Source organism: Eschrichtius robustus, chromosome 12, assembly GCF_028021215.1.
Source record: "Eschrichtius robustus isolate mEscRob2 chromosome 12, mEscRob2.pri, whole genome shotgun sequence".
NCBI lineage: Eukaryota > Metazoa > Chordata > Mammalia > Artiodactyla > Eschrichtiidae > Eschrichtius > Eschrichtius robustus.
In genome coordinates, this window is record NC_090835.1 from 7,157,023 (window position 1) to 7,177,618 (window position 20,596).

At 41.1% G+C, this 20,596-nt stretch overlaps 2 protein-coding genes across 6 annotated transcripts in view; one reads left to right on the forward strand and one right to left on the reverse strand.

Moving 5' to 3' along the window:
• The window catches only part of FANCD2 (FA complementation group D2), a 55,037-nt gene extending 50,745 nt beyond the window's left edge, over nucleotides 1-4,292 (reverse strand). For 4 of the 5 annotated variants that reach the window (XM_068558298.1, XM_068558300.1, XM_068558299.1 and 1 more), the window contains exons 1-4: nucleotides 4,179-4,292; nucleotides 2,440-2,532; nucleotides 736-876; nucleotides 72-139 (exon numbers count right to left, since the gene is read on the reverse strand). In XM_068558298.1, the coding sequence (XP_068414399.1) occupies nucleotides 72-139; nucleotides 736-876; nucleotides 2,440-2,503 (273 nt within the window). In that variant the 5' untranslated portion in view covers nucleotides 2,504-2,532; nucleotides 4,179-4,292. Of the gene's footprint in view, nucleotides 1-71; nucleotides 140-735; nucleotides 877-2,439; nucleotides 2,533-4,030 lie in introns of all 5 variants that reach the window. The other variant, XM_068558297.1, reaches the window with a different exon arrangement.
• A 20-nt stretch (nucleotides 4,293-4,312) lies between these two features.
• EMC3 (ER membrane protein complex subunit 3) lies at nucleotides 4,313-20,110 on the forward strand. Its single transcript, XM_068558319.1, has 8 exons — nucleotides 4,313-4,620; nucleotides 9,618-9,675; nucleotides 10,009-10,102; nucleotides 11,898-12,002; nucleotides 12,723-12,804; nucleotides 14,972-15,051; nucleotides 15,826-15,908; nucleotides 19,565-20,110. Exons 1-8 carry the CDS (start codon nucleotides 4,466-4,468, stop codon nucleotides 19,691-19,693), a joined length of 786 nt encoding a protein of 261 aa, XP_068414420.1. The 5' UTR covers nucleotides 4,313-4,465; the 3' UTR covers nucleotides 19,694-20,110.
• The last annotated feature ends 486 nt before the right edge of the window (nucleotides 20,111-20,596 follow it).

The window sequence follows — 20,596 nt, forward strand, 5'->3', positions numbered from 1 at the left end:
CTAGTGTCTTTAAACTCCCAATTCCAGAGTACTGCTGGCAAAAACAAAAATACTAGGGAGAAAATACATACTTTGGGATAAGAAGGATGTTTCCTCAGAGTCTGAAAGAGCTTCTTTTGGAAAACGATTTGATCCACAGCTATGAGGAAAGAAGACTAGTTGGTCCCCAGTGTCTTTAACACTTCCTACCAGAGTTTTACTTTCCTAAGACCTAGGTTCCTGTCTGATAAAACAATAAAGATATTTCCAACCTAATTTCAGAGCCAAATCTTATAAACCCACTGCAAAACAGAATTAGCTTTTACAAAGGATAGCTACTAAGTATTCTTAAAAAAAAAAAAAAAAAGCCAAAACCTTAGCTGGATGGAATAATCTATGCCCCCAAAGTAGCGCCTTACGTGGCTTTATAAATTTTCTTCTGAAATTATTCTGACACAGATCTAATTGCTCTCTAGGTATTAATTTATTTTTTCACAAGAAAACATAAAGTAATACTAGTACATAACATTCTTCCTTTAAAAAAAAAAAAAAAGGATTAGACATACTTCACTTAACATGCATTAATCAGGACCAAAGAGAATAACAACATTCTCTAAAAATCAATTTCAGTTTCATCCTTATCTTAAGACAGATGGTGTCCCCATTTCTAATCTTCATTGCCTCTCTAGAAAATCCATGATTAAGTTCTGAGCCCTTTCACTATACCCAGACAAAAGATTTTGATTAAAATATTACCTAGTTGATTCTGACTCTCTCCTGTTTTAAGAGTAATTCCTGATGTCTTAAGAAGCTTTACAAAGACACTGTCATTTCCTTCAACTTCATTATGAACATGAGATTTCTTTGTCTTTTTGGAAAGTGGCTGTTTCCTGGCTTCTGAAAGTAGACAAAATTTTCAAGAATGTGACAAATAGTAAAGCAAAGGTTAAAATGTAAACCCTAGAACAATAACCCTAAGAGGAAAGGTGATGGGTTCCTGAAGAACTATACTGGAACTGATGCTGCTGTGCAATTTTATCTCTAACAAGGGTCAGCAATAATGGCTTGCAAACAAACAAATAGAACAATCAACAAATCGAATTATTTTCACCTACTGAGTTTTCATTTGAAGAATTCAAAATGTGCCACCTCTAACAAGAATGACCAGAGGAGTGTTTTCCAGCCAAATTCTAAAGCAGTCAGGGTGTCTCATGTGGTCTACAAACCACTGTGTTGGAATCACTGGGAAGCTTACTAAAAGCATATTCTTAGGTCATGTCCCAGAGCTACAGAATCAAAATTTCAGGGATGGAGCATGGGAATCTGAATTATTAATACGCTCTCCAGGTAACAATCCTGACGCACACCAAAGTTTGAGAACCAACGATCAGGATACAGAGGTAGAAAGAATGCAGCAGGTTCTCCTACATCATATCTTTGAGTACAAAGCCCAGACTGATTTCATCCCAAGGCTTTCAACCCATAAGAAATAATAAAAAATAAGCAAACAAAAACAAAAAGGTACCTGAAGTTAAGTATGATTATCTACTCTTCTCCCTTAATGAAGCAACGTTAGAATTGCCTTAATAGAGTGGATGAGTGTGATGAATGAAAGACTATCAACCCCATCTCATTGGAACTCTTAGGGCTTCTGTCAACTGCATTCTCACATGGACAGATTCTGTACTCTTACTTTGCCTCTGGTGTGCTTGCTTTGATATGATGCTTTTCCTTTATACATCACCATCATAGCATTTATCTAGATCATCATTTTTAAGGCAGGAAAGGGGACATAAGATTTTTAAAGGGAAGGGACTTCCGTGGCGGTCCAGTGGTTAAGAATCTGCCTCCCCATGCAGGGGACAAGGGTTCGATCCCTGGTCAGAGAACTAAGATCCCACATACCAAAGGGCAACTAATCCCATGCACCGCAACTACTAAGCCCACATGCCACAACTAGAGAGAAGCCCTCACACAGCAGAGGAGGATCCCACATGCTGCAACGAAGAGCCCGCATACCAAAACTAAGACCCAATGCAGCCAAAACTAAAAAAATAATAATAAATATTTTTTAAAAAGTGGTGGGAAGTGGGGGAGCTTGTTTAAAATACAACCCAATCCAGAGATCCTTTAAAAACAATAAAAATAAAAAATAAAGGGTATAGACTATGTCGTATCTTTGTGCCCCAGCACCTAAAGGATGTACAAGAGTTAAGCTCTTATGTATGTAGATTCCTCCTACGTATGTGGAGACTGAAACTCACTGACTATGGGCATGCCCAAAGTCATACATGCAATTAGAGGCAGAAATTTCACTCCAAATCTCCTGATACTAGATTCTGTGTGCCCCATCCATTAAGCCTTGGTGACTCCAGCACTTGAAAGCAGGAACTTTATAACCCTTTTAGTGCCTCACACATTTGCTACAGGAAATAAAGCAACAAATGACTAGACACTTACTAGAGGCATCTTCTCTCAGGCTCCCTCTATCCTCAGATGTTGGGAGTCTTCTTTTGGAAACCATTTTGACCAAAGCCTTCTTCAGTTAAATTACTTTGCAGAGCAAATCAGAGAACAGAAATTACCTGTTAGAAGCTGAATTCTGAGAAGTTAAAGCTATTAGCTCAAAGAAAACTATCCAAAACCAAAGACTTTACAATAATGCTATCTAAATCCAGGTGCTGAGAAAATTTCAACTCCTCTATCTGGTCAAAACTCCCTTGTTTTCAAGACTTGTTTACCTAATTGCCTCTTTAGCCAGACCGTTTCCCTCTTGCTGAAAGATAAAACCCACAGTTCTCTGACATTTAAGATCCTTCATCATCTAGCCCCAATCTACTGCTCCTTTTACTCACTAACCCAATACTACATGCTAGGGACTGTGCTAGGTGCTGGGGTTACAACAGTGAACCACATACAACCCCTGTCCTCAGGGAGTTTACTATATAGTACCAAGTAGTCCTGATGTAGTTATAAAAGAAAAGTGCAGGGTGCTATGAGGAAATCTAGTCTAGTTGGTGGTGATGAAGAAAAGCAGGGACAATTTCTCAGGGATAATCTCTTTGAGAAAGTGATTTTTAAGCAGAGACCTGAGGGTTGAAATAAGAGTTAGCCAGTAGAAGAGGTATGAGAAGAGTGGTCCAGGCAGGGAAAAACTCAACACTGAAACAGGGAGAATGTAGAGTGAGAAATGAGCCTGCAGAGGTAGGGGAGGGCCTGAACCACAGGGAGTTCAATTTTGTAAACTAGAACCTTCCTGGTTTCAGTGCTTTTGCATAAGGTGTTGTTTTCACCTGAAATGCTCTTATCCGCCTGGAAATTACTCCTCCTCCTTAAAGACTCAGTCAAATGTCATCTTCCTCCTATCCCCAAGAGAGATTACTACTCCAGCTTCCCTGCTCCAGAGTATATGTAGGAGCCCTTACAATGCACTAGACTGTGGGGCTCTTTGAGAGCAGGAACCCAGTGTCCTTTATTTCAGGTATCCCTAGTGCCCAGCACGGTACCTGACATAAAAAAAATTTCCGAGAATATTCGCTAAATGAGAATGGCTGGCAGGCAGGTAAATACTAACAGCTAATAAAAACTATTTGAAGTGCTTTACATTTGATACTTCATTTATTCCTCACAAAACTTTTTGAGGTAGCTACCATTATTCTCACATTCACTGGCAGAGCTGGGATTCCAATTTAGCAAGCCGGCTCCAGGATCTGCCTCTTAACTACCACCTACACTTACTCTTGATTATAACAGTGCCTTCCAACAATATTTACCATTTACTATGTACCAAGCGTCATGCTAAGCGTTTTCTTTATCCGTTGCCTCGTTTACTACTTATAACCATTACCAGCCATTCTGTCGATGGAAAAACTAAGGCAAGTCACGGCCTCCTGACTTCAGGGCACACGCCCGTAACGTGCTAACCGGTCCCGCTTCCACAGAAGCCTGAAAGCCGGGGAGACCGGACGGGCTGCCCGGACCAGGTCCTCCGGGGAGGGAGCAGGGGTCAAGTCCCTCCTCACTTCGTCATTTTAACGACGCAAGGAGGTACCTGGGAGGATTATCCCATGACAAGACAGTTGAGGAAGCTGAGGTTCGGGGCGCGGAGCCCCAGATGAAAAGGCCGGGCTCTGCCGGGGCCTAGAGACCGGCCGCAGAGACGCGGAGCCTCTAGAGGAGACGACCGCTGCTCCACTCACCCGCCGAGAAGCCGTTGTTGCTCATCCTTTTCGACTTTCCCGCGCGGCGCAACGCCACACGGACGCCGTCGAAGCGCGCCTCGCCGTGACGTCAAACTTCCCCGCCGGAAGCCGGCGGCCGCGCGGCCCGGAGGGGGGCAGGGCGCAAGGGCAGAGGCTGAGGTGGGGTTCCGGGCTCGCCTGGCTGAGGGGCGTGAGAAGGCCCGGAGGCGAACTCGACGAGCAGACCTGCGCCCCGGTGAAGATCGACCCGGCTACAGCTGGCCGGCAGCCGGCTCTCTGTGAAGATGGCAGGGCCGGAGCTGCTGCTTGACTCCAACATCCGCCTCTGGGTGGTCCTGCCTATCGTTATCATCACCTTCTTCGTGGGCATGATTCGCCACTACGTGTCCATCCTGCTGCAGAGCGACAAGAAGCTCACCCAGGAACAAGTCTCCGACAGGTCAGCTCCCTCCCCTCTCCGGCGATCTCACTCTCTCGTGACCTTGGGCAAGAAAGTGCAGGGGTTATGTCAGTTTGCCCGGGTTCACATCGCGCCCCCTCTAGCTGACTGTCCTTGGCTGAGTTACCCCTGTGTTTCACTTTCTTCATCTGCAAAAAGGACGATGATACCAGGACATGCCTCATAGAGCAGGCGTGGGGATTAAATTTTAGATGATGTCTGTAAAACATTTCTCTAGATACAGTATAAGTTTCCATGAGCCTGAATGATCACAAAATGGGACATGTGGTTTCATAAATTAAGTTTTACTGCCTCAAAAGTTACTAAAATTTTTCTAAAATGTGTTAAACCAAAACTGAAAAATACACAAATAAAAAAATATTAGACCATATTTGGGAATAGAATGTATGTAAAAAGTGGTTCTCAAGATTGAAGAATACACTGACTCTTCGGAAAGGGAAAAGAAACAAAAACTAGAGTTTTATCTTAAGAAAATGTTTTTCACTTGCAAGTTACCACTGCAAAACAGAAATTTACCTTTATAACCAGTACAAGGACTTATTTTTAGATATTAATGGAAATGAAAATGCAAAATTAAAAATTTCTTGTAGAATTTGCAGACCTTAGAGAAACTGAGTGTTTAGAATGTATAGGATAATTTAAGTTTGCCTTGCTTCAGGGTTTAAATGCCTCAAGGTCACAATTCTCAACCCCACTTCTGCAAAATTGCTCAGCAGTATAGAGACCTAGCCGAATTTCTGTTCAGCCTGTGGAAGTCCTGAATTATCTATAGTGAACAAGGTTTTCTTGATGACCACCCATGTGCCCTGCACTGTGCTGTATGCTCTGGGGTACAAAATATGACAAGGTCAAGATCCTACTCTCAGGGAGTTTCAGTCCAAGTGATAAAACATGCACAAGGAAAATAGGAGATACCATTAACTTAGTGCTTAGGATATGCCGGTACAGTGGTAATCACTTTAAATGACATAATATATGGGAAGAATTCAGCTTAAAGTCCTTCAGTATTTCCTTTTTGCTCTTTAAAAAAAAATGTGGTAAAACACACATAACATAAAATTTTCCATTTCGACTGTTTTTAAGTATACAATTCAATGACATTAAGTACATTCACATTGTTGTGCAACTGTCACCACCATCCACTTCCAGAATATTTTCCTCATCCCTAACAGAAACTCTGGGCCTATTAAATAATAACTCATTTCCTTCTCCCTCAGCCCCTGGGACCCACCGTTCTACTTTCTATCTCTAGGTACTTCATATAAGTGGAATCATACAGTATTTGTCCTTTTGTGTCTGGCTCATTTCATTTAGTATAATGTGTTCATGGTTCATCCATGTTGTTGCAAATGAGGGGTTTCCTTCTTTTTCATGGCTGAATAATATTCCAGTGTGTGTGTGTCTACATATATATCATGTTGTCTTTATCCTTTCAAGGTTGTTTCTATATCTGGGCTATTGTGATTCATACTGCAATGAACATGGGGATGCAAATATATATATATATTTTTTAATGTGATTCTATTCTATTTTTAATTTTTTGTGGAACCTCCATACTATTTTCCATAAAGGTTGTACCAATTTACATTCCCACCAGCAGGGGTTTCCTTTCCTCCCCGTTTTGCTTTTAAGATAAAGACTAAAATACAGTAGAACCGTTAAAAAGAAAGGAATCATGTCACATGGTACAACATAGATAAACCTTAAGGACATAAAGCTAAGTAAAAAAAACCAGACCCAAAAAGACAGTATTTGTATGATTCCACTTATGTGAAGTATCTAAAGTAGTCAAATTCACAGAAAATATTGATAGAATGGTGGTTACGAGGAGCTGGGAGAGGGGGAATGGGGGAGTTACTGTGCAATGGGAAGAGTTTCAGGTTTGCAGGATGAAAAAGTTCTGGAGATCTATTTCACAACAATGTGAATATACTTAACACTACTGAACTGTGTGCTTAAATGTGGTTAAGATGGTAAATTTTGTTACATGTTTTTCACCACAATTTTTTAAAAAAGCGTTGGGATTCACATGGCCTTGCATAGTCTGGCTCTTGCCAACCTCTCAAGCCTTGTCTCACCACATTTCTGTAGTCCTCTTTCTTCCAGCCATATGGCCTTTTCTCAGGTCCTCAGAGACATAGTGCTTACTCCTCCCTCACAGCTTTTGCCCAAGCTGTTCCCTCCAGCACGTGGCCAAGGTAATCTCTACTCATCCTTAAGATTTCAACGTAATCATACCGCCTCAGCCAAGCTTTCTCCAAGACCTCGACTTACTAGACTCAGTCACATCCCCCATTCATCTCTCCTTCCTAGGACATAACAGATGAATTTCACATTTATTCCTGTGGTTATTTGATTAATGTTTTTCTCCCCCACTAAACTTTAATTTTCTTGAGATACTTGCTTTTTGATCACTGTTGTTCATGTCACCTAACATGGCACTCAGAAGCTCAAGAAGTATTTCTTCAATGAGAATAAATCTGTTATTATACACAATATGAATGGAGGCGTAGGGAATTTAAATGACTCATCCAAGATCACATAATTAACAAGTGGCAGAGCAAAGACTTCAACGCATCCGTCCAACACCAGAGCTTAAATTCTTACCCATTATTGGAGACCCAGTGCTGCTTAAACTGTCAGTGGTAAAGGACCAATTTTTTTGGTTTTTCAATTTCCAATTTATCTCAGATTGGTGCTTTTGTAAAATTTTTTGATCACATATTTGGATGTTGTGACAATGTCAATTTACTATAAAGGTTTCTAAACCCTCACTCTCAGTGACTATTCTTACCTCGTCACAGACCAGTGTTGGTACATAGGCCACATTGTGAACAGCTTTATTTATTTATTTTTTAAAAAGATGTCTTTTTTTTTTTTTTTTAATTTATTTTTGGCTGCATTCGGTCTTTGTTGCTGCGCGTGGACTTTCTCTAGTTGTGGCGAGTGGGGGCTACTCTTCATTGCAGTGTGTGGGCTTCTCATTGCGATGGCTTCTCTTCTTGCAAAGCATGGGCTCTAGGTGCATGGGCTTCAGTAGTTGTGACGCGTGGGCTCAGTAGTTGTGGCTCATGGCCTCTAGAGCGCAGGCTCAGTAGTTGTGGCTCACGGGCTTAGTTGCTCCGCGGCATGTGGGATCTTCCCGGACCAGGGCTTGAACCCGTGTCCCCTTCATTGGCAGGCGGATTCTTAACCACTGCACCACCAGGGAAGTCTGTGAATAGCTTTAGACTAGCTCCCAGGGAACAAAACATATCACCTGTCACCTCTGTAGGCTTGTGTATAGAGCAGTCAGCTGTACAGTATAATGAGGTCAAGAGGAGGAGGACCAGAGAGAATTCCATGAGGCCACTGGGCATCAAAAAGAGTTCCATGGAATATTACTCAGCCATAAAAAGGAATGAAATGTTGCCATTTGCAGCAACATGGATGGACCTAGAGAATATTATGCTTAGTGAAATAAGCCAGACGAAGAGAAACACTATATCACTTACATGTGAAATCTAAAATATAATACAAATGAATCTATATAGAAAACAGAAACAGACTCACAGACATAGAAACCAAACTTACAGTTACCGAAGGGCACCAGGAGGCGGGGAGGAACAAATTACAAGTATGGGATTAACAGATACAAACTACTGTACCTAAAATAGATAAGCAACAAGGATTTACTGTATAACACAGGGAATTATATCTAATATCTTGTAATAACCTATAATGGAAAATAATATGCAAAAAAAAAAACTGAATCACTATGTTGTATACCTGAAACTAATGCAATATTGTAAATCAACTATACTTCAATTAAAAAAAGAGTTCTGGGACTTCCCTGGTGGTGCGGTGGTTGGGAATTCGCCTGCCAATGCGGGGGGCGCGGGTTCGGGCCCTAGTCCGGGAGGATCCCACATTCCGTGGAGCAGCTGAGCCCGGGTGCCACAGCTACCGAGCCTGTGCCGCAACTAGAGAAACCCCGCGCAGCAACAAAGACCCAACTCAGCCAAAAATAAATTAATTAATTTTAAAAAAAAAAGCGTTCTATGGAGAAGGTGGGATTTGAAAAGGGTGTTGGAGCATGATGAGGTAGAATTGGTGAGGGAGGGGGCACTAGAGCAATCCCAGCACATGGAGAAGCTAGAATATGCATAAGGTGACAGCGGGACCCTAAGCGTACCGGCTGACTGCTTAGAGCAGGTGGTCTACATTGAGGAGTAGACAGAAAACCAAGCACAGTTTTCTTGTGTTCATTTCTGTATACAGTTTTTTTCACTTTTCAAGAAGGATTTCCATTAACTTTAGGAGGTTTTTTATTCCGCTCATTAAAACAACCTTTGAAAATCTAGAAAAAATTAGCATTTTTATCTCTTCTGTTTGATGTTTGTATCTTCGCACTGCCTACTTGTGGTATTACACTTTGTTATCTGTAATGATCAATTATGTTCAAGTATCAGATAATTTCATTTATTAATTCAATAAGTATTTATTGAAAGCTTACTAACATCCTGAGTCCTGAGTACAATTTCTATTTGTTGTCTGTCAGGTAACAACCGTGTCAAGTCTTGTACTCACTTCTCTATCGGGTTTAAAAACTTCCTTCGTTTATCCTCACCCTTCCTCCCTCCTCCTGGCCCCAGGTCTTCTGAGTAGCATCCAACTGCTACTCTTTTCACTCAGAGAAAGTTCCTTCTTAGCTCATTATAAAGTAAGAAAAAGCTGAGCGTAATGTCCCAAATGTGCCTTCCTCAGAAATCTTTGTTCAGGAACAGTCACGTCTGAAAAATGCTCTTTTGGAAAGCTCATTGTTGGGTTAAATATGTTCTACTGGTTTTAAGGACACTGTATTTTGAAAAGTTTCCGCACAGAGCTATTGCCAAATAGGCCCTGTCTTGTGTTTAAATAGGTGTTCTACTTTATTCTCTCATTTTCTTCTAGTGTTTCGCTTTTAAAAATCTCATTGTCTTGGTTGTATTTTTCAGTCAAGTCCTAATTCGAAGCAGAGTCCTCAGGGAAAATGGAAAATACATTCCCAAACAGGTACTCATAAATGAGTAAAAGCTCCGCGATTCACTGTTGAGGGCAGTAGATATCTGAATGTTTTATAAGGGGATTCTTCGGGGAAAGCTGAAGGCGGGCAAGTCGGTAATTAAGCTGTGTCCTGGTGGTGTTTGCTGTCATTGTGACCTTGCCCTTCTTGGGAAATTGTTTTTAAATGTGACTCAGCTAAAGTGTCAGGTCAGCTGCCAAGTAGGCTGCCAGCTCTGAGTGTAACAGCATATTCCAAGGGCCTTCTGACTAAACCTTGGGGGCATAATTTGACAATGTGCTATGTCACAGTTTTAAGACTTAAAAAGTTCTTTTTTCTACTAGTCTTTCCTGACACGAAAATATTACTTCAACAACCCAGAGGATGGATTTTTCAAAAAAACTAAAAGGAAGGTTGTTCCTCCTTCTCCTATGACTGGTATGTTTATTCCCTTCTCTCATCTTTAAGGAAGACTTTTATCATTATTGGGGGGATGGGCAGGGAGGATGTCATTTTATTTGAAATTTAAATTTTACAAGACAGTAATCTAAGGGACCTTAGGGATCATCGGATACAGGGATCTACAGAAGTGGGGTTCTCTTTTTCAAATAAATCTTCAGGGAACCCCAATGTATAAAGTGGATTAAAAAAAGAGCTCTCAGCTGAGGGGGTGGGGACTAGAGCCATTGTCCCTGGGTCTCTCCCCTTTGCTGTTCCTCAGGAACCGGGGCTCTGAGGAGCACAGCTGGAGAGCATTCCAGTCCCAGGTCCCATCCAGTGCCTGGATCCTACTGCTGACAGATGACCTCCAGATTCTGCCTGACTGCTTCCCTAGACCATCTGTTTCTTTGTCAGACATGATTGCTTGGCCCATCCTACAGTTTTTCCTCTAACAGATTTCTTACTTTCTCTGATCCCAGTCATGTGAAAAATACAGCATCTTTAAAGTAAAACAAAATAACTTATTATTCAGTGTTGCCTATCCACTCATTTCAGTACCTATTTCTTTAGGTGAGATAACCAGTTATTTTAAACCTAGACGGAAGATACTGGAATTGATTTTAATAAGTCTTTTAGAAAACCTACAAGAAAAAAAGACCAATAAGTATATGAAAAGATACTTGACATCACTAAAATCAGTGGAATGCAAATTAAAACAAGATGTCGTTTATAGCCCATTAAACTGGCAAAGATTGAAAAGCTTGACCAAAACTGCTACTGTCAAGGTCATGGGAAGTTAGGCCCTCTCACTGTTGTTGAAAGTCAGTTTTAAATGGTAAATCCCTTGGCCCAGAAATTCTTCTAAGAGTTTCTCTTACAGAAACACTTACATAAACATGCAGATTTATGTACAAGGAAGTTGTTGGTAACACTGTTTATTGGCCAAAAAACCAAACAAACAAACAAAAAAACAATCTATAGGCCTACCCAGAAGTGATGAGTGACCACACAGTGGACTCCCATGCAGACATTAAAAATAATGAGAGATATTATACCAATGTGGAAACACCATTCCCAATATGTTAACTTTTTAAAATTAAAGAGCAGAATAGGGACTTCCTTGGTGGCACAGTGGTTAAGAATCCACCTGCCAATGCAGGGGACACGGGTTTGAGCCCTGGTCCGGGAAGATCCCACATGCCATGGAGCAACTAAGCCCATGCGCCACAACTACTGAGCCTGCGCTCTAGAGCCTGCGAGCCACAACTACTGAGCCCAATGTGCCACAACTACTGAAGCCCACGCACCTAGAGCCCATGCTCCGCAACTAGAGAAGCCACCGCAATGAGAAGCCCATGCACCACAACAAAGAGTAGCCCCCGCTTACCGCAGCTAGAGAAAGCCTGCACGCAGCAACGAAGACCCAACACAGTCAAAAAACAAAACAAACAAACAAAAAAAGTAGCAGAATAGTAAGCATAGTATCCCTTTATATGTATATATAGAGAGAGACAGAGAGAGAGAGAAACTATTGTGTGTATATTCATGTATAAGTGCATATGTATGTTTTTATAGATATATAAAGATGGAAGGAGATAAAACAAACAGTTAAAAATGTTCAGAGAGTAGGCTCAGAGGAACTGTCTGCATCCTGTGTTTCTATGTCGTTTGAATTTTTTACAATGAGCTTGTATTACTTTAATTATCAAATAAATTAAAAACTTAACAGAAAACAGGAGTAAGTCCCTGCCAACAGTGGTAACAGGTATTGGTTTCTTGTGTTTTGTCTTAGATCCCACTATGCTCACAGACATGATGAAAGGCAATGTCACAAATGTCCTCCCTATGATTCTTATTGGTGGATGGATCAACATGACGTTTTCAGGCTTTGTCACAAGTAAGTTATAGACCCAGAAGACTTCAGGTGTACTTAATCTGTGATCCCTTCCCATGACCCTGTTCAGAAATCCAAGGGCTGCTGAGACACTACTATCACGGGTCCTATGTTCTCTAATGCAAACTGATAAGTCTTTGAACAAAAAAATTTAATATGCTCTGATTTTATGGCTTTTATCCCAAAATGATCATAAATTCATGATGTGGTTGCTTTTTTACTAATAGGGACTCAAACAAGTGGATTGCTAGTTTATATCCGAAACTAGTTTGGTATTCTAGTGAGTAGGAGAAAGGGAAGCCTATTTCTGTCTTGACTTCATTTTCTAGGTGTTGGGGTGAGTTGTTGGTCAATTTGTTTGTAAGCTGCTTTGATTTAAATGAACTAGGTTTCTCAGTAATGTAGTTCGTTGTGTGTATGTATTCCACTTTGGGCTTAACAGATCAGTGCAAGTTTCTTTTCCAGATTTTGGGACACAGCTCAGTTTGAGCCCCTGCTTCTTAAGCACTTGAGAAGCTGGTGTTATTCGAGGAACTAGAGCAGAGTGACATTTGACTGTTAATTCTTCAGAAGGTGACAAACATCTCCTTGTAGAAATCATTTTCTAAACACTGTATGGTACAGATTTCCCACCTCCTCAGGGAAATAATATGTGCATCACACTTAAACTGTTCTACAAAGGAAGCTGGGAGTGATTCTGAATTTTTTCTTTCTTCTCTGCAGCCAAGGTCCCGTTTCCACTGACCCTCCGTTTTAAGCCTATGCTACAGCAAGGAATTGAACTACTCACATTAGATGCCTCCTGGTAAGGACTTTCTTCTATTTAATAAAAACACCAACCAAAATCTAAAACAGGGATCTCTTAAAGAACAGGATTTCCAGTTTGCCTGCTTCACTGGAATAGGTTTTTGGAGTTTTTCTCATTGAAACTCCACTCAGGATGCCACAGGTGGATTATGGCAACTTTTACATGAGTCTTGCAAAAGGAGAGAATGTATCAGCCTCTTGAATTAATAAATTAATTAATTTTATTTTTGGCTGTGTTGAGTCTTCGTTGCTGCACGCGGGCTTTCTCTAGTTGTGGCGAGCGGGGGCTACTCTTCGTTGCAGCGCGAGGCCTTCTCATTGCGATGGCTTCTCTTGTTGTGGAGCATGGGCTCTAGGTGCGCGGGCTTCCGTAGGTGTGGCACACGGGCTCAGTAGCTGTGGCTCGCGGGCTCTAGAGCACAGGCTCAGTAGTTGTGGCGCATGGGCTCAGTTGCTCCATGGCATGTGGGATCTTCCCGGACCAGGGCTCAAACCCGTGTCCCCTGCATTGGCAGGCGGATTCTTAACCACTGCGCCACCAGGGAAGCCCCGTATCAGCCTCTTTTTCCCTAGCATCTTGGGGCTGAGGAGTCCAAGAGCAGATGTGTCCACCCCAAGAAGTTTAAAAGATAAAGCCAGGAACTCTGGCCAAGGCAGACTTTTTAGCAATACATACCCTGGAGCTTATGGAAGTGGATGTTGGTATTCTTTTTTCCAAAATACATTACTGCTAATAACAACATTAATCCTTTTCATTGGTACCAGTCACCGTTCTAAGGATTTTCCATATATTATTTTATAATATATGGAAACCCTATGAAGTAATTGGAGACATTGAGATTTGACCACAAACCTGTCCAAATCCAACACTCGTGTCTTACCATTCTGTTTTTTATAGCAGAGTAATAAAACCCAAAATCTGAAGAGCTCTTAGAACACTGCTACAGCCTCTGGAATGCAGTAGTGCTTCTTCATGTGGTCTCTCCAGATTATTTTGTCTATGGCTTCCCAAAGACTAGCATCTAAAGGAAGCCAAACAGTAGGAGAAGGAGGAGAATGGGCAACGGGGGGTAACCAGTGCTGATCTTGATTCACTCCCCAGTTGGAGCAGAGCAGTCTCTGGTTGTTTGGGAGGGGCAGGATAGACCCGGTGCTGGGAGAGTCTTGGCTATGTGCCCTTCCCCCAGAGGAGAAAAGCTATACTTAATATGAGTAGCATGACTCTATTAAACCTTGACCTTCCAGTCTCATGTGGGCTAAACAAAAACTTCATGGGCTGGAGAAAAGCTTTTTTATCTTTTCTCAGCATCTGACATACTCGTGTGGACAAAGGAGCCTAGAACCGGCTATAAACTAGCTTACCAACCTGCAACATTATGTACAGATAGGTGTGACCCAAGTATTGGAATGAAGTGTGGGTTCTTTCCATCTCTGTATCATTTCTTATACTCTTTAGTTTTTATTATGTGCGAGCATATTAACTTTATTGGGGTAAGGTGGGAAACCTAAGCTAAGGAGGGCTTTGATGATAATAGTTCAAAACTTGGAATGGCTTTCCCAGTTGCTACAGTCTTCAGTATGAAGCCCACCAACACTTGTGATTCCTTCTAGAGAATGGAATTCAGGACAGGAGGCCTCTTTCTATTTATATTTTATGTACTTTAGTATTGTTGGCATTTATTATATATAACAAGTGTGTGTTGTTTTTATGATTACAAATAATAAATGGTTTGAAAACCCATTATGTATGAAGGAAAAATTAAACAAAGCTTGCATTCCCTGATAAAATGAAGCACACCAGTTGTGAGTTCAGTTCCTGCTACTGAATGCCAAAGAATTTATCACGTAGCCGGAAGGAGCAGTTTGCCTCCGTATATTACCTTATTTTATCCTCATGGCAACTCTGGGAAGTGAGTGGAGGAACTGAGATTTGACCCCCAAGTCTGTCCAAATCCAGTGCTCAGCTGTTCGCCTGCAGAGAGCTATAACTATTTGCAACATGGCCTTCACAACTTGTGTTTCTTCTTTGGTTGTGCTTTGGATGACTACAGCCTGCCCCAGGTGATTCCTTTACATACTCTGAACAACTTTGGATGGTAGAAAAGTGTGTGAACTAGGTTAATTCTGAAATAACTTACCTACATTGTTTCACTTTTGCTTCCTAGGGTGAGTTCTGCATCCTGGTATTTCCTCAATGTCTTTGGGCTTCGGAGCATTTACTCTCTGATTTTGGGCCAAGATAATGGTAAGAAGCAAATACTTCAATAGATGAGTCATTCACGGCAGGGCCAGAATGATCATGTAGTCTATGCTGTTTGTGAACACAGTCAAATACAGTGCTTCATTCCTTAAACATATTCATAAGTTTCTGAGGTATTCTGAGTCTTAAAAACCCCAGGGTCAGACTGAAGATCTGAATTCTCCTTGGTAATCATGGGGACAGTATTTAGTTGCCCAGAGTCTGATGCCCTCCTGTGAGGGATCCAGCTCCAGCAATACAAGCCTGTAAACCTGAAGCTGAAAGAAGGCTGGGTTTGATCAGTTTACTCATTGACTAGAGTTCCTGCTGGTATCAATCCTGGCTCTCTCTGCCAAGCTGGGACCTTGGGCAAGTTACTTAAGCACTCCAGTCCTCTGTTTGCCTATCTGTGAAATAGGGACCTTAATGATTGACTTCTGGGTTTGTTGTTAGGAGTAGATGAGGTAGACACATAAAGTACTTAGTGAAGTACCTGGCATGTAGGAGTTGCTCAGTAACTGATGGCTGTTGTTAGTGTTATTTAAATTTGAAATAAAGTTTAGCACTTCCTTTCGTTACCTTCCTTCTGCTATTATCATGTCCATTTTTCAGAAGAGGTAAAGTGCTTTCACATAGTGCGTGACAGGGCCAGTGAACTGTCATATGGTTCTCTAACCCACTACCAAGCATCTGTAAGTGCTGTGTAAGGACCATCCTTCTCCCAGGGTCCTGGGTGCTCTCTGCGCCCTGGCACTCACGCGGATGTGTCTTACGCTGCAGCTGCTGACCAATCACGGATGATGCAGGAACAGATGACTGGAGCAGCCATGGCCATGCCTGCAGACACCAACAAAGCTTTTAAGGTACACTCACTTCTCCTCCGAGCTTCACTGAAGCTCGGAAAGGTGTTACCAGAGTTACTTTTAAAGATGAATTTCCTGAAGTGAGTGTAGTATGTGTGGTTCCATCCTTTAAATTTAGCAAAAATGTATTTCCGTTTACATGTCTCTTATTCCAGCGACAGAATCATCTGTTAAGTAAATTAGAGATTCTTGGTACTTTTACTGGTTTTTAAATGCTCACCCAGTTTAATCCACACTGTAAATGAAGTTATAAAAACAGCCCAGGACTTCCCTGGTGGCACAGTGGTTAAGAATCCGCCCGCCAATGCAAGGGACGTGGGTTCGAGCCCTGGTCCAGGAAGATCCCACATGCCGCGGAGCAACTAAGCCCGTGGGCCACAATTACTGAGCCTGTGCTCTAGAGCCCATGCTCTGCAACAAGAGAAGCCACCGCAATGAGAAGCCCGCGCACTGCAACGAAGAGTAGCCCCGCTCGCTGCAACTAGAGAAAGCCCGTGCGCATCAACGAAGACCCAACGCAGCCAAAAATAAATAAACAAATAAATAAATAAATAAATGTTTAAAAAAAACAAAACAGCCCAATCAGAGGTACCAAGTAAACATTTGGAATATTTTGAACTTTTTTGGACCGTGATATAAATTTCATTCAATAAAATCTAAATTGGGAATTCCCTGGCGGTCCAGTGATTAGGACTCCGCGCTCTGACTGCTGAGGGCCTGGGCTCAATCCCTGGCCAAGGAACTAACATCCCACAGGCCACGCAGCACAGCCAAAAAAAAAAAAAAAAATCTAAATTACTTACAGCCTTTCATGAAATGATTCTGGAATTTGTAAAATCCAATATAATTTTTGTACAGCAAACTCTCACTAATTTTTCATGATAAAAACTATAAATACAGGGGAATTTGCTCATCTTGAGGCAAGATATCTATGAAAGACCCACAACTAACATCCATACTCATACTGAAAGCTTTTCCCCTAGGGTTAGGAACAAGACAAGGATGTCCACTCTCACCACTTCTACTCAACATTGTACTAGATGTTCTAGCCTGGACAGTTAGGCAAGAAAAAGAAAGAAAAGGCATCTAGATTGGAAAGGAAGAAGTAAAACTATCTTTGTTTGCAAATAACATGGTCTCGTATATAGAATATCGTAAGGAATCCACAAAAAAACTATTACACGTAATAAGTTCAGCAAGGTTTTAGGATACAAGATCAATATTCAGAAAGCAGTCGTTGTTCTACACACTGGTAATAAAGAATCTGAAAAATTGAAATTAAGAAAACAATTCCAAACCATAATGGAAAAGAATGTAAAAAAATAATGTCTATATGCGTATAACTGATTCACTTTTCTGTATAGCAGAGATTGGTACAACATTGTAAATCAACTATACTTCAATTAAAAAAAAAATTTAAAAACCCAATTCCACTTACAATAGTATCAAAAAGAATAAAAGAAGAAGAAATTTAAAACACGCAAGACTTGTACACTGATAATTGTAAAATACTGCTGAAAGAAACTAAAGAAGACCTAAATAAATGGAAATATATCCATGTACATATTATCTTGACTTAATATTATCAAGATGGCAATCTAGATCTGTTGATCTACAGATTCAACATAATCCCTATCAAAATTCCACCAACCTGTCTTGCAGAAATTGGCAGGCTAATCCAGAAGTTCATATGGAGATGAAAGGGCCCCAGAACAGGCAAAACAATGTTGAATGATAACAAAGTTGGAAGACTCACACTTCCTGATCTGAAAACCTACTTCTGAGCTACAGTAATCAAGACTGTGCGGGATTGGCATATGGACAGACATCCAGATCAACAGAATAGAATTGAGAGTTCAGAAATAAATCCATACATTTAGATCAAATGATTTTTGACAAAGGTGCCAAGACAATTCAGTAGGGGAGAAAAGATTCTTATTGCTTACTGGGTACAGAGTTTCTGTTTCAGGGGATGAAAAATTTGGAAATAGATAGTGGTGATGGTTGCACAGCATTGTGAACCTAATAAATGCCACTAAATTGTATACTTAACAGTGGCTAAAAGTGGCAAATTTTGTATTGTATATATATTTTACCACAATAAAAAAAAATTTTTTGAATAAAAGTTTTTAAATGGGTCAAAGACTTAAATATAAGAGCTAAAATTATAAAGCTCTTAAAAGAAAACATAGGTGTAAATGTTTGTGACCTTGGATTAGGCAATGATTTCTTAGATATGACATCAAAAGTATTAGCAGCAAAAGGAAAAATAGATAAGTGGAACTTTGTCAAAATGAAGACTGTGCTTCTAAAGACACTATTAAGAAAGTGAAAAGACAACCCAGAGAATCAGAGAAAATGTCTGCAAATCATATATCTGATAAGGGTCCAGTATTCAGAATAAAGAACTCTTAGAACTCAACAATAAAAAGATGATCCAGTAAAAATGGGCAAAAGACATGAATAAACATTTCTCCAAAGAAGATACACAAATACCCAATAAGCTAAGCTCATGAAAAGATGCCCAACATCATTAGTCATCGGGGAAATGCAAGTCAAAACCACAATGAGATACAAAGATGGATAATGAGTGTTGACAAAGATACAAAGAAATTGGAACCCTCATACCTGCTGGTGATTGTGCAGCCACTTCGGAACACAGTTTTTAGCCTTTCCTCAAAGAGTTAAACACAGTTACCATATATGACCCAGCAGTTCTACTCTTAGCTAAGTACCCAAGAGAATTGAAAACACATGTTCACACAAAAACTTAGTACAAGAATGTTCAGGGACTTCCCGGGTGGTGCAGTGGTTAAGAATCCGCCTGCCAATGCAGGGGACAAGGGTTTGATCCCTGGTCCAGGAAGATCCCACATGCTGCGGAGCAACTAAGCCCATGAGCCACAACTACTGAGCCTGTGCTCTAGAGCCCTCAAGCCACAACTACTGAAGCCCGCGTGCCTAGAGCCCGTGCTCCGCAGCAAGAGAAGCCACCGCAATGAGAAGCCTGCGCACCACAAGGAAGAGTAGCCCCCGCTCGCTGCAACTACAGAAAGCCCGCGCAGCAACGAAGCCCCAACAAAGCGGAAAAAAAAAAAAAAAAAAAGATACAGAAAGTAAAGTAGTAGTTGCCAGTGGTTGGGGGAGGGGATAGTGGGGAGTGTTTGCTGTTTGACATGGAGTTGTTTTTGCAGTGACGAAAGTGTTCTGGAATTAGGTAGTGGTGATGGTTGCACATCTTTGTGAATATACTAAAAACCACTAAATTGCACATATTAAAGGGGTGAATTTTACGGCCTAAATTATATATTTAAAAACCCACACCCATGAGCTAACGTTTGTATTGCACATTAAGTTTCATACAACATTTTTTAAAAACCTACTAAAGGCGAAAGTAGTCAGCATTAATAGAATACTTGAGAAATGTAATTAGTTGCCAGCTCCAATGACTTTGAACAAATTCTTTCTTTCTTAGCCTAGTCTCCTAGTCTGTAACTTGGGGGCAGGGGGGTGGGTAAGGGGAGAGCAGCACCTACCTCATAGGATTGAGTGAGCTTCACATGTACATAGCTGAACCCAGCTCCTGGCCCAAGCAAGTCAGCGCTGCTCTTATAACAGCCCTTCTCTCCCTGCCCCCACATTCTCTTCCTCTGCAGACAGAGTGGGAAGCTTTGGAGCTGACGGATCACCAGTGGGCACTAGATGATGTCGAAGAGGAGCTCATGGCCAAAGACCTCCACTTCGAAGGCATGTTCAAAAAGGAATTACAGACCTCTATTTTTTGAAGACCAAGCAGGGGTCAGCTGTGTCAGGAACTCGGAGTAGCGCTTAACCTTGTAACTTTTGTTTGAGCTGGAGCCTCTTGGAATAAAAAGGGGGATGCGTGAGCCGGCGGGTGTGCAGCAAGGATTGTTCTTGTCTGAGCCGGGTTCCCCTTTATGTTTGAAACCAGAAGAGACATGAGGAGTGTGTGCTGGGTGACTTGCCCAGAAACAATGAGTTTTGAAATGTTTAAAGTTTTCCTTCTGGTGACTCTAGTAATAAAAGTAAGAGAGGGGGAGAAACTCAAGCTAGTGATAATATATAAAACTTAGCAAAAATTCAGGAATTTCAGAAAAAGTGTTGTCAATTAAACCTAATGATTATGTACAGTCACTCTGACTTCTAAACCATAGTAAACTCCTGTTTTCTTGGGATCCAAACACCTCGCGTTTGACCTTTAATTTTTTGTCACTATTTTTATAACTTTCCTTATGCAAATAATACATTTTCATTACCGAAAATTTAGGACCAATGGATGAAACTCTCTGTGTTGTTCATTTTGCGCCTGCAGAATGACATGAAGAGCCAATACGTTAAAACCTTATTCAAACAAACTCTTTTCAGAGTGAATACCCAGGGCCAGGACAGACTTAGCAAACCTTCTCTCTGTCTTAATACTGTCCAGTGAAAATTGGTGACCCTGAGACACTGCCAGATTCTCAAGTGCCTTTGGGATCCTCAAAGACTTCAACGGTTAAGTAATGCAAGGTCTTGATCTGGAGTTCAGAATATATCAAATCCGTTGACAAATCAGTGGTGCTGTACTGTATATGGCTACTCTGTTGAACGACAGACCCCATGTCCAAGTTATTCTGGATGAGAGAGAGCTTACATATGGTTGTAAGAAGGGAGAGAGGAAAAAAAAT

Excerpts from the sequence above, each read along its gene's own strand:
- EMC3 (XM_068558319.1), top strand. The coding sequence starts at position 4,466 with ATGGCAGGGCCGGAGCTGCTGCTTGACTCCAACATCCGCCTCTGGGTG. Across the intron at positions 4,621-9,617 it reads CAGGAACAAGTCTCCGACAG|TCAAGTCCTAATTCGAAGCA; the intron begins GTCAGCTCCCTC and ends TGTATTTTTCAG. Across the intron at positions 15,052-15,825 it reads GATTTTGGGCCAAGATAATG|CTGCTGACCAATCACGGATG; the intron begins GTAAGAAGCAAA and ends CTTACGCTGCAG.